Below are 14,627 nucleotides of genomic sequence, written 5' to 3' on the forward strand. Positions count from 1 at the left end.
AAAAAAGGATTGTCATCGTACCATTTTCAGGGTGCTCAGTCTCTCCAATGCTGCCATCTGGAGTGGTCCTCTCATAGTGGTCCTCAGGCAGGGTCAGGGGTCCGATGCGAGGGCCAGACGATGACTTACTGCTGGGAGTCTCCGATTCCTCCAAGCCGCTGTCATAGTAGCTGTGCTGAGAGGCATCCTGCAGGTCCTGCACCGGGTTGGCGGTGGAAAAGGTCACTCGTCGATGGGTGTGCTGAAAAACAGAGAGATATATCTTAAACAAAGCGGAAAGAATACTTCAACCTTCTTTTTCCCCCCGTTTGTTTGATGCTTCCAGGGAGACAAACAGCAATTCATAGGGCAACTGTTGCCGGGCAGACTCATACCACTATCTGAATTCCCCTCCGACCCCATAAAAGTTCACTCTTCAAAAGTCAGAAAATAGTATTAAATATTAAACTCTCTTAAATATTAAATAGGCTTTAGCACTATTATTATTCTGAGCATTATATAAGGTAGGAATAAACGGACAGCAGAGTGAGGTTATGGGCCTCAATAATGAGAGTGTGCAAATTAACAGAAGCAGAAGAAATGCGATAAATTGAAACAAAAAAAAACACACATTATTAAACTAAACCATACTGCACCACAAATACTAAATACAGGACATGTGTTTACATATGCTGTTTGATACTGTATTGTATATTTAATGAAAGACTCACATGTTTGCAGTGGATAATAAATAAAACAATGTATTCCATGTTAAAGGGTGTGTGTTGAGATGTTTGTACACTGTAACATGTTGTTGTTTTACATCAAAAATCCTGGAATTCTGATATATATATATATATATATATATATATATACAATGGGATGTTAAACTCTGTGCCCCTCGTACAAGATAATGATAAAGTAGATCCAGATCCAGATCCAGGGCAGAGAAAGGGAACAGATGCATGTTAATGGATGTCTTATCAGGAGTTAGATGGAGGTGGTGTACAGTATGTAAAAAAAGAATAACAATGTAACACACGTGTGGAGTTAAAAAAAAAAAAAAAGGCATAATGAGTGGAGCAGTTCTCTTAACTTTCCGTTCTTTGACTCGTCTGAATTCTGCCGAATATTACTGTTCAATTATTTTTTCAATTACTTCAAACCTTCAATAAGAGGGGGTCAGACTCAGTGTAGAGACACAGTATATGAAGACATTCTTATGTATAGACAGAATGTTCACAGATTTGTACAGACGTGGAAGCAATAATTCTAAATCAGTGGTTCTCAACTCGGGGGTCGCAGAACCCTTTTCAGTGAGCCTGGGAGAAAAAAAAAAGTCAAACAGTCAATGTACACCTTTTAAACATGTTTGTTTTGTTCTGTTTCTTCATTGTGTCACGTGTTTTGTACCTTCTGAGGTCGATGCAGCACAATATTTCATTAAATAAATTTGATTGGTTGAAAAATATCAGACATTTAGGTCTGAGTTATTGTGTAGGTAGTTGGTGGTGGGTCCTGAGGCTAGACCAGTTGAGAACCTCTGTTCTAAATATATGAGGCCTCATAGAGACAGAGAAAGTGAAAAGTATGTTTTTATTAGCGAAAGTTTCATTTTCTAAATCTGCCGCTGCCAGATAAACTGTGATGACAATGATGAGTACACTAATGAGTAGCCCCAGTGAGCTACTTCCAATCTCCATCTTCCATTTTCAAATGCTTTTGATGATAAACTTAACGGAAAGTTTGACAAAAATGTGTTCAGTTTAACTAAAGAGGAATCCCAAGAAGATCTAATAGGCAGAGTTTTTGGAAATATCGTTTGTGACAGTCACTGCTTCACCAGAATTAGATCTGCTTTTGCTGTTTAAAAAGAGTTAATGAATGAGTGAAAATACTGAAGAAATCCTGAATTTGATAGCTTGAAGTGCAGTCGAGCTGCATGTAATAAATCATTCAAGATCACACCCCTTATCAAATTGAATGGCTTGTAAATACAGTTAGAAGACCATTAAATATCCTCTTCCAAGGATCAGTTTACTAATGGCTACTTACCACCAATCCACAACAGAAAGATGACTCCTTACAGTGCACATGCATCGCACTCATAGCCCCCCTCTTCCCCCAGCCCCAGCCCCACCCCCCTGCCCCCCCCGACACACACATGAGCGCCTCTCGTAAAAGTCAGGAAAGCACTGATACAGCAGAACGGGGCTGCCTCTGCTGCACGAGTCAGCCCAGATCAATACCACGGTCCTGTGCTTTCCACCATTCAACCACTTTTCTGGCAAACAAATCTATGCTAGAAATCATTCCAACCATCCGCCTTTTAGTACGCACACACCAGATACGGAGACATGCTTTTAGAGCTCAGGTAAGTGCTATCAACACTGTGTTCTCAATGGCGTCAGTGGGCTTCAAAATGTTTCCAGAAACCTGTTTATCTCCCCCGTCCTTTCACCCCTACTCTCCCTTCACAGCAGCACAGGGACATCTCTCCGTCTTTCATCTAAATAATGATTCTTTGAGTTCCTGGGGTGCATCATGTTCTTCACTCCTCCTAGCTGATGCTATAACATCAAAACATAAATAAATCATAATGTAGCATTCAGAAACATTGCTGTTGTGGTAATCTGTAACATTTAATAAGACTTAAAACTGAACTTTCAAACAGAACTGAGAGATTGTGGAAACATAACAAACAATGGCTTGCTATTTGTGATAATGAGAGTGCAGTGAGAGGTTTTGGGGCAAAAGAAATAACAGCATTTGTTTCCCTTTTATTACACATGCCCTTTGATTGGAGCATCTATACAGAGTAACATCTCTAACAGTATACAAAAGATGCTCATGAGCTGCATGTTGAGCTGAAAATACAAAGTAAGAGCCCTCTGTTTGTCATTACCCACAAAGCTTGTAAAATACACCGATTGTTCTAAATGGGATTATGAAAATAATACAATGCAGAGAGTGGAGATAGAGACGCACTAAACAGGAAGTACTCCACCTTCCACCAGAGAAAATTGAGTTATTCCGTGATTGTTTTTGTGAAAAACTGTATATTTAAATGCTAAATTCGAACAACATGATTGGCGGCCAACAAGGTTCAGGACTATTCAAATGTGAGGGGGGGCATTTAGTTGTTTAAATATGGGTTATTGCAAAAACTCCTCCTAAAGGCATCACTCTACAGAGCCAGCATGTTTCCTGGGTATGATAACTAGCTAAGGCTGCAAAGATGGGAAATAGATTCTCCTTTTTAGTCAGAGCGCAAATCCTTTTGCCAGGCCTTGGGGGGCTGCAGGGGATGCAGCAAGACGGAAGGATGGAAGGGAAGGAGGAGGCTGAGCAGGAGTGGGGAGTTGGTCAGGCAGACACGGCCGGCGCTTTGGCTGGAGGGGACAAGCAGAAGGATTAGATTCTAGGAGACTGGAGGCGGGGAGAGCGGGGATTGTTTTGGCATTGTGGTAAGAGTATAAGAAGCTATGGGGCTGAGAATGAAGAGAGGGGACATTTATGATGACATCGGAATTCATATCCCCCATTTAGGTGGGGCTAAAATGGCCTCATTTACACGCATAATATTACAATCCGGAGATGGAAATGATGCAGCAAAAATTCTGCCTTTTACAAGAGGACCAAGACACATTTTAAAGTAGTAACACACAGTAATCATGTACTGCCTGGACTCCTGGAGAACCTTATTTTTTTTCCGACTGCTGGAAATGTACTTCCTGGGAATAACTTCAAACCACATATGGTTGAAGCTGAATATTTTCAAGTTCACAAAGCCAGAAAAAATACTGCAAGATGGACATGTTTTAACTTAATCCACAATTTTCACCTTATATAAGAGGAAATCAGCTGTTCTCCGCTGCATCAGTCTAGAAAAATGTCCTTTTTTGTCAATCTATTTGACTCAAGCTATTCATTTGCCATAGGTCTTTCTTTTTTTTTTTAATCTACATTCAAACCAGCAGAGATTGTGTGCCTTTTACTGCCTTGTACATAATGCATTTTAAAAAAGCAGCACACTGCACACCTCCACAGATGACAGCTTGCACCCTTAGATCCCCTCTATAACCTCACAGGCACATTATACAGTAGAGATATATCAAAAACACGGCTAAGTATCCATGCTATTCAACTCTGAATGAGCTAACCAGACGCCTCTTATGAATCACTTTTATACGAGCTGTTTGCACACCATCACCTTGATAAAAGTTCACCCTCTTCTTAGAACTCCAGTCCAAGGATGATCGACAAAAGTTTCAATTCTTCACAGATGAAGAGACAATGTCTGAATCTCACGACCATGAAATGTCTTTATAAATATTTCACCTCTACCAAAAAAATATTTTCAGGAAACTTACGGAATGTTTGCCTGACAGAGGCATACGATGTAGGGATGGGGATAGATGTTTCCCTATTTATGTGGACAGAGAAACATCTAATGGCCTAATATTACTGTTCAACTAGTATGAGAGCCTTTTCTGGAGCTTTGGATGACCAAATGTCCCATTGGGAAAAAAGACTTGACACAGAAAATAAAATGTCTTTAAGCACTCTATGCTATAAGGGGCTGTGGCTCAGTGGTAGAGCTGGTCGTCTCTTATAAGGTCAGGGGTTTAATCCCCATCTCCTGCAGCCACATGTCAAAGTGTCCATGGACAAGACACTTAACCCCAAGTTGCTTTTTCTGCTTCATCAGCTGCGTGTGAATATGTATGAATGATTACTAGTTAATACTGATGGTCACTTTACATAGCAGCTATCAGTGTGTGAAATGTGTTGTGAATGGGTAAAGGTGACCTGTGGTGTAAAAGCACTTTGAGTAGTCAGAAGACAGAAAAAGCTCTACAAGATCAAGTCCTTTTACCCTTTAAAAGCCTTTTGATGTGCTTGCATTTGGGGGTTATGTTAGTTAAAGGTACTCATTGTTAATTAATAGAACAACTTGATGTAAAATAAAAAGCTCCAAGAGAAAGACAGCTGACATCTACAGCCATATATCTTTTCTCTTCCTCATCCTCTGATGGATTTGTACAAGCTAACACAGAAAACAGACACACATACTGTATCTACCGTATATCTAGTAGAAAAATGTATTAAAAAATTGGGAAACAACAATTATTGTTGACTAAGTTACTCCGCCAGTAATAGCATTTTTTTTTTTTTTTTAAAAGGATATTACAACGCAATATATCAAACTTGGTCAGGGGCACTTTCAAAGCAATGGCCTGTGGTGGAGTGGGACCCCTGGAAACTGATTGGCCGGGCTCAGTTGTCTCCAAATAAGCTGTTATAAGCAATCTCCTTGATCAGTTGTGTCTTGTGTCAAGACCAATTTCTTTGGTTGTTTGGCAACAGGAGCAAATTTTGCAGCACTTCAAATTTCCTCCCGTAGGTAGTTTTTTTTTTTTTTTTTTTTTTGTGAAGTCATCATCTTTTAAAGTCCTTAGGGAATAAAGCATGGAATATTCACATGTGGTTATCCTGTGTTTTTTTTCTTTCTTTTTACACAGGAATTTTACAAAGGACCAGGGTGTCTTTACTGGTCAGTAGAGTTACAGACAAGACTTGAAATAGTTTGTTACCCTCACACTGCACGTTTACGGTATGCAGGGAAGCTTGAACATTCGTCACAGGTCGTAAAGAAATATAAAGTCATATAGTCCAAACTTGGAATCTAACTCTTGACTGACCATGATCATATTCCAGCTACAACAAATCGTTTTAAAAGAAGCAGTACACAGAGAGGTGATCATTACAATACCTGTATGTAAGTAGTTAAAGTAAATAAGATAATGACTTTATGACACCCCTGCAGGAGTTATTGTTATACTTTCGTCAAAAAGATGTAGCTTTCAGAGGAACTCAAAGAAAAAGGCTGTTATGATCGATGTGAGTCAAGTTATGAGCTGGAGGCTGGTCTGAACTTCAGAGTGCATTTTGAGGCTTGCAGAGACTGGAAGGTAGGGCACAGACATCAAAATATATACATCTCCTTTCTGAAATTAGATTTAAATCACATTCCTGTGTGGATTGGTATCAAATGAAAACAAAGTGCCTTTTCAAATTGCCCTTTGTGTCACCTTTAATTTGACACATCATGGTGACGTCACGTCCTGGGAGCTATTAGACCTGTGATCTAGCTGCGACTGCTGCAAAGAAAATAACATACATCAACCCCCTCTGTCACTAACGTTGTCTGCGGTGATTGAGAACTTCTGCACCCAGACCAGATATTGCTATGGTGTAAAGAGTGAAAGGATACATCTCCATTATTCACCCAGCCTTGCTGTTTAGAGTGTCTGTATTGGGAGGAGAAAAAAAACAAAACAACGCCAGTTGCACAGAGACCTATGTCGTTTCCACGGCAACGGACGCAGATGGGTTATTGTTAATGGTTATATCTAATCACCCGCAAATAACACTCTGGACAGTCTGGATTTGAAATAAAACAAATTATGTATTTGCCTGCAGCTTCGATGACAGAACACAAAGGGATTCCAGGGGCAAATAAGCAACAGGGACAGCATTTTGGAGGCTGTGGAGCATCTCAATTGCCATTGCTGATTTGCACCAGTGATCCCTGATGGGACAGCAGACCTCACTACTGTGAGTTCTCCCGGTCCATTTTTGAATGCCCTGGAGCTACCCGACACCACTCTGCCGTCAGGTGCCCTGTCATCCAGCCAAGCCTCAGTGGCTGCCAGAGCACAGGGCCGCTGCTACTTATGTAGATGGGAAAAGGTTTTCCATCTTCTCCATCTCCATCTACTTTCTGAGCAGAGGTCCAACAGAGTAGCAGGTGAGTTAGATTCAGTGTTTGGAATCTCTTCCAAGTTTGCCTTTTGTGTTGTGAATGATGTGTACGCTAACAAGCTGGCGACTGCGTGGTCTGTACTTAATTACCTTGTAGGGAACAATCCCTGATGTGCTGTTTACGCAGCAAATAGTTGCTATTAGATGTAACACATGCTGGGTCTTGACAGAATATGAAGTGTAGTGAACATCAAAATAACAATAAAGTTATTGCAAGTTTAATAATTTATGCCTGGTACTCCCATTTCTTGCCGATTTTAATAAAAGTGAATCATTTAATATCTAACCAGAGATTTCAAGCATGACCTAGCAGACAATCTGAGGCACTAACCTCTGAATTTCTAAGCCAAAGTGTTTGAAACCCCATTTATACCAATTTGATATCATCTCCATTTATCATACTCTGACTGCTTGCTAAAACAAATCTAGATCAAAGTGAAAAATCGCATCATTTTCTATGAATTAATCATCAAAATAATCCTTTTTAATCAAACCAGTTATTTGTTTTCCACCAGAGAGAAACAGCAGCATCGTCTAGATCTACATAGATTAGGAAAAAAAAAAAGAAAAAAACAGATGATGCACTATTTGCAGTATAACTAATGTGAATTTGTTCCTCTATATTTCATTTCTATGAAGACAAAATATTGTTTTTCCAAAAGCTGAAATAACATCAGAGCAAGTTCCCCAACATTGCATTTAAAGAGAATATCATGTTACATTCCATGCCCAATGGGTAACAATATATTTGTCACAGTTAGTTTGTTGCCAAATGGTTTTTATTCAAATGTGTATTACACAGAGGCATTGTAAAGCTGAGTGACTGTGGCCAGTGAAACAAGCTGAATATTCACAATGTCAGTTGGAGGAGCAAAGCCCGGAGAGCGGCTGAGTTTCATAACTTTTAAGAAGACAAATGAAACGGAAAGAAAAACCAACTGAACATAATCATTGCTGTGTTGTGCAGCAACTTGGGTGCAATTTGCTTTTAGGAAATATGGCTTCTGCAAAGACAGTTCGGAGGCAGTATCTTTTCTCTAATAAAAGTAAACTGCTAAAATGGGAGGTTTAAGGAGCTAAAGGACACGCAGTGTTTATGCTTCAGACTGACAGGTGGAGGGAGAGGAACCTATAGGAAAGAGGGCACATGCTGCATTTCATTTCGCTCACAATAGAGTGTCTTTACAGGTTGTGAAGCCAAACACCTCCACTGGAATACCCTCCGGTTTCAAACTGCAGGACACCTATGTGGCACTGTTTATCAAGCCCGAGCTCAGGCATGTCGTATGTGTTCCGGAGCCAGGAGCCAGGCTTTTCCTATTGAATCACAGTTATGTGTCTCTCAGATATTATGAAATGGGTTTTCTGCCCATGTTAAAGGAAACGGCTGATGTCTCAGTGCCCCTGTGATATGAAAAATTCAATTTAAAAGGATGAGAGAAAGAATGGTGCACGGCCTATTTTCATTTCCCCACACTGAGAGATATGAGAATGATGTTCTGTTGTGTGGAGGAAATGATGCCAATCGTGCTGCAGAGAAATTCCTTCATAATTCAATTCAATTTCTTCTAAATCCCAATGGCAAGCTCCTCTGCCAGAGAGGAGGCAGAGTGACAGAGACAAAAAGGGGAGGGCGAGGGACTAAGATGGAAGAAGAGGGACTAAAGATTGAGACTGAAACAATGGAGGAATGGAGACGGAGTCACGGAGAAGCGGCCAGACTTACTGGAAGGTAAGAGGAGGAGACAGCGGTACAAAGGTGGATGGAAGAAAAAATGTTTTAGTAATGATTAATTCTGGCATTTTCAGTAAAGCCAAGTAATTTCCTCTAATTACCCCTTTTGCAGCATCTAAGAAGAAGAGGCAAAAAAAAAAACAATTTCGTTGGGATCTTACAGGACAAAGTGAATTGTTTGTGCAGTTATAAAACGTGCACGTAAACTCTTTGGTTGCCTGTAAGAGTTACCTGAGTGTTGCACTCACAGTTTCCATTCAGTTACATCGTTTGTGAGTACATCCTGGCTCTGGCATTTTGGGCGTCTATGCAGGAATCAATGAGCTGCTGCCTCTGAAGGCGCAGAAAAAATGAGCTGCACCGACAAATATGACAATGAAGAAGTGCACCTCTCAGTGCATGCAGCAAGCATAAAAACCATAAAGACTGAAGCAGTTCCAAAAGGGAAATGCATATGGAACTGTTTTTATTTTCCACTCCACCATTATGTCCTCCATTCTCATCCCATCTTACTGCTCTCTCTTCTGCTCTCTGTGTCTCCACGAGTGCTCGTGCACACACACACACACACACACACACACACACACACACACACACACACACACACAAACACACACACACCCACACACAAACACACACACCCACACACACAGTTGTTTTTGTAGGTGCAATAGCTCCAAGGCAAGCAGCGTGGAATTGGAGTCTTCAAAGAGTCTTGGATTATCAAAGAGACACAGCTACCAGAAAACTAGGGGACACGCTGGAGAGAGGGGGGAGGATGGAGGAACATAAGCGGGAGGCGGGGAGGGGGGGAGGAGTGCAGAGGAGTCAGCATGGGTTTGGGTGGAGGATGAAGTGATCAGACAGGGGGAGGGGTGGGGGCTAGGAGTGGATAAAGAGCAGAAGTCCCTTTGTTCGAGTACTGTAAATGGAGAGGGAAAAAAAAAGGCTGGAGTGAATGCATTAAAAAACAATCACATAGACCTTAATGGTCTTGATAGGCAAGACTGAATTCACATTCTTCACTGTCTGTGCCGCCGACTATTCTCAAGTCTTTTTTTCTTCTCCTTCCTACACAGAAAATTTCATTTCAATAGGAGCAGTGGCCTTGAAATACCATAATGTTGTCACAGTAAAACCAAGTATTACTGCAGCAGGACCCACCATGTGTGAATATAGCTGCCACATCTAATGACAAATCTGACTGTTCACGCCATCCATATGACAGGATGTGGGAGTGCTGGTGTGAATGCATCACCCATCGACAAAAAGCTCTCAGTCAGCCCCTCTGTCCTACAATGAGCTATGGATGTCTCTTTTTTTTTCCATTACAAGAACACCTCTCACTATAGAACACATTTCAAGTCAGTGTATGAAACTGATTCTGGTCGCTTCAGCTGCTGTCAGCTGCAGGGCATCATCCAGCACTGATCCTGTCCCATTGCCACAGCTCCTGCTCATAAAACTCCCACTTCCACTGACCCGGTTTGAACTAAATTAGACTCATTTGGTGCGCGATGAGAGCGTAAAATGCTCCGAACAGACAATGTCAAAAACAGATCAAAGTCCAAAAAGCAATCTTCTGCTCTCTGCGTGGCTCTTCTAAAAAATCTTTGGTTCTTGTTAGTGCTAAAGTGTTCCCACTGCATGCACCCGTTTGGTAATTGTTGGCGAATGCTATGACAATGGGCTGAGTGAAAATATGATCATGATTTTTTTTTTCCAAATTCAAAAATAAAAACATGTATCATACAAAAGTTTCAGTCATAGTTGTGTTCTGTAGTGAGAGGTGCTCTTCTAATGGACAATTTGAAGAGTACCCTGATTATAAAGGAAGCCAAGGGAAACCTATGTTAAACTAAACCTCCAGGCTGTATTCATTATCTTTTCCAGTCCAGATGATTAACACTAGTAGACACATTGAATAAAGCAGTTTGAGGTTTAATACCAGTGTTTCCTTTAAATACTCAGTGAAAACAGCAAGTCAAAGGGGGTTGGGTTGGGGGTTGGGGTTTTGATCCCTTGTTCATCGTCACAAATTTCTTACAGGAGCTTAGAGTTATCTGCAGAGGCCCTCAAACAATTAAACAGTAAAAACACTAACTTGCCATTAGATCTTTGTTTTTGTTGCTGTGTATGTATCCTTGTCTGTCTGTCTGTATCGATTTGCTTTTCTCTATCCATCCCTTTCTTTCTATCCCACTTTCTCAGCCCTCCATACTTGGCAGATGGCCCCACCAGTGAGTTTGATTCATCCCATGTTTCTGCCTGGTAAAAACAATCCATGCCACGGCTGGCAAGTTCTACCTCATAGTGGAATAATGTTGTGAAACACTATGACTTTCAGTTTGTATGAAATGCTGTCTACAAATCCACTTGAATTCAAATCAGTGTCCTTGAAGTTCAAACTGGATGTGAACGAGAGTAAACGGAGCTGCTGCTTTCATGAGCATCACTGGTTACCTCTCCAGAACAAATGGAAAAACAGTTAAAAAAGAGTTCAAGTTTAGCTCATTTAGTAGAATCAGAGTCCTTTGAGGAAATGTTTTTCCAGAACCTTCCTTGGGGTTTGACCCTGACACTCTCTGTTCCCGAACTGTATGTCTCTCTTCAACTGTTCTATCGAAAGAAAAATACAGTTCAAAATTTAAACTCAACGTCTCATCAAAGCCCTTCAGTCAGGTGATCTTAGACTGGAATCCATACCTGACATTATGCCGTAATGTTGCTTTATATTCTCTTGTATTTGGAGGATAACTTAAGTTCATTTTATTGCCCTTTTGCTCCTCTGTTTATTTCATTAACTAGAATAAATCCACTTTCCTAACCACAAGTTCCAACAATTCTTTGGAGTAGGAAGTCGGCTTGTACTTCACATAAAAGCCAACCAAAAAAAACAATATATGTTGGTGTTGTTTCAATATCTACAGATTGACAGGCCAACTCATCTATCCATATCAAGTTAAGATGTACAAACTGAATCATCCTTATGGACGTTTATATTACAGTGAATCTCAATGAAATGTTTTAATCTCAGAGCTCTTTCAATATATTTTTGATTCTGTCATACAAACATCTGAGTTGTGTCTATGCAGCAAAGTCTCCTGAAAACGTTGAAAGCCCTGACAGCTTAAGTTGCTAACAAAATACCTGCCACCTTCAGTTATGTGACTGTACTGCATACTGTTATTTCAATACAGTCGCTCCTCTTCATTTAAAAATGCTTTTGTTTTGCTTTAGTCAAATTAATATTGATCCACTGGTAACAAGCCTTTCTCTGAGCTTATGTGGGTGTAATGTAAAAGTCAATACACACAGTGAGTCAGAGCTGATTAATAATACATATTATATTTAGTTTAATTGGTATCCTTTCTGACTTAATTAAATAAGACGATGAAATTGGGAAACAAATGTAATTGTCTTTGGTGTCAAGATGGATTTTGAGGGGAGAGGATAAGCCAGGGAAGGGATCAGCGGTGAAACTTAATTGGGAAGGGCGCAGGATTAAAAATGTGATTGGTTTAGGGTTTAGATGGTGATTCTTTCTTCCAACACTCTCATTGTCTTAAACTGTGGGGACTAAATATGCTAATATGAGCTCATAGTGGCCAAAAGAAAAAGTAGTGAGTGAACAGGATTTGAAGATGGGGAGGGGGGGGGATGCACCTCAATACTCTGGAAAGGAATCAAGGCTCTGCATGGGGAAAAAAGGTATAGAACAGAGAGTCATCAGAACTTTCAGTTTATTTAAAAAAGGAACCACAGAAGCGATTTTCTGTTTTAATGAAAAGAAATGGAACATGGAAGGCTGGAACAGCTGCTTGGTAGAAAATCTGTTGATCTGAAGTTTTTGAGGCGGTTTGACCAAAGACAATGTTTTGGAGATGCCGTGATAGAAAAAACTGGAAACAGCTGGAGAGTGAAAATCCACACAAAAAAAAAAAATCAGATTATAGGACAGAGGGGGAGCTGTATTAATACTAACTCTTAAGGCAAGTCTGCTAAAGCTGAAAAGTAAGACCTTTTGACCCTTGCATGTAACAGAGCTTTAATAATGCACTACACAAATTTTACCATATTCACTACATCCACTTTTAATGGCTGTTAAATTTTATAATGTGCATCCATCCTCAGTAAGGCTTTAGTGTTGAATTATTAAGTAATCTTTTCACATTTGTGTGATTGATGAGTCATAGGATTGTGACCTCAAATTTACATTTTCACATTAGTCCTTCACTGCCTGCATTTCTATTATTTTATACACTGTATATTGAACCATATTAGTAAAGCATGTAGTTTATTTCCCCAATGTAAAGGGTTCAAGTTCAGGTTGACTCATTGAGATTTCATCTGTTTTTTTCTATGACTGATTTGGTTCTATAAAAGTCGTTTTGTTCCTTTTAGTCTCTCCTTACAGCAACATTAATGCCCCCTCGGAGGCCAGAGTATACTTGCGGCCTAAATAATCTCCAAGCAAGCACAACAACAACATTTAGAAGAGAGATGCCGAGAATTAGAGTGACTACATTGTGCTTTTGGAGTCAGGCCAGTCGGTTGCACGGTAAGTGAGAAGCAGGAGAGGAGGTGGACAGCTTATTGGAATTCTGTATTTACCGTAGACACACTTATCTTTGTGTTAGGGTGAGAGCTGGTGTTTTATTCCATAGAGAAGATTACAGGCAGCAGTCTCTTTTATGCATGTTATCAAGGCCAGACTACAAAACTCTATAAGGACCATTGAAATGCAATGATCCTGCCTCATCTCATTCTTTGATTCCATGAAACAGGTATTGAAGTGCATCTTATACACCAGATTTTACTGTAAGAAAATAAGTTAGTAATTAATTAATTTAATTTAACCGTTTATTTGAATCAGGGACAGTGTACAAAAAAAAACCCCATTAGTCTCAGAAGAGAAGAGATGCTTTGTACCAGATTTAGCTAGCTAATTTCCATCTGTTGTCCCTGTGCAGGTGATGGCAACAGCAAAATAATAATAGCCCTTGAAGTAAATTTCTGCTACATGTACAAATTTTACAACAATTTTATGATTTTTGATGTATTTTCTGCCATTTAAAGGACTCATTTGTCAAGCCTATGAAGACCTAGACACTTTGATGTTTTTAAATCTTAAGTTCCATCGAGGGATGTTGGGTTGCCAACATGTGGACATTTCATACCTCACACAGTATCTCAACTGCCCCAAGAGTTCAAGTTCCGTAAGAGTCCCAGCCTGAACAAATTAATGACCTTATATTCATTTATTGTCATACAGGGCCAACCAGTGGTAATAGTAAGCCTTCTGTCACAAACATCATTCAGTTTAAATTTAGTTTACATGTATACTACTTGTTTTTCTAGCGCCACATAGTGGACACATGATGTGACATGTAAGATGTTCTAAAACTAGTGAAGATGCCAAGACTGCAATAAACTTGTAACACACAAAGGTAAGAAGGCATGGTCGTGGCTGCTTCTAGCTTTAATGCTTACTTGTTTTTACCTATACAATGAAATGTATTTTATATGACTATGCAAACGGCCTGCCCAATGAAAACGCTACAAAGAAGAGTTATTTTTGTATTATGTAGCCGTGCAAAAGATTGTCTGCCAACATCAGTATGGATCCACGTCATATCACATGGAAAACATGGTGACAGTGATTTTAATACTTTCAGAAATTTAGTTTCCACTTAAAACCTGACATCTTCTGACCTCAGCAGGATATTTTAGGTGGCATATATTTCCACCGTGCGACTGTGCACCTTTAGAAACACGAACATCACTTCCCTCCTTTGTGCAGCCCCTCTGCTGAGAAACAGTCGGCGCTGCACTGGTGCAGAGTTCACTGCTTTAAACAGGAGAGTGAACAGAGCTGATATCATTGGCTCTGATAGAAGCCAGCTCCAACCACAACTATGATATGTGATCTATCCTAATCTGGCCTCTTTTACAGTGCTGCTATAAAGGGAAAAAAAAAAAAAAAAAAAAAAGTTGGCCAAACTCGAATGCTTCCAACGCCACTAGCTTAAGCCAGCATCTGGGCTTTGAGTTCTTGAAGTAGAGTCTTTAATTTTCTATGCCA

General features: G+C 40.0%; 1 protein-coding gene across 1 annotated transcript in view; it reads right to left on the reverse strand.

The window, feature by feature from the left end:
- pcdh1a (protocadherin 1a) overlaps positions 1–14,627 on the reverse strand; it is a 98,259-nt gene that overhangs the window by 25,184 nt on the left and 58,448 nt on the right. The window contains exon 4 of the mRNA XM_061055622.1: positions 22–241. Within this exon, the coding sequence (XP_060911605.1) occupies positions 22–241 (220 nt within the window). The remainder of the gene's footprint in view (positions 1–21; positions 242–14,627) is intronic.

This window comes from Labrus mixtus, chromosome 14, assembly GCF_963584025.1.
Source record: "Labrus mixtus chromosome 14, fLabMix1.1, whole genome shotgun sequence".
NCBI classification, from domain to species: Eukaryota; Metazoa; Chordata; class Actinopteri; order Labriformes; family Labridae; genus Labrus; species Labrus mixtus.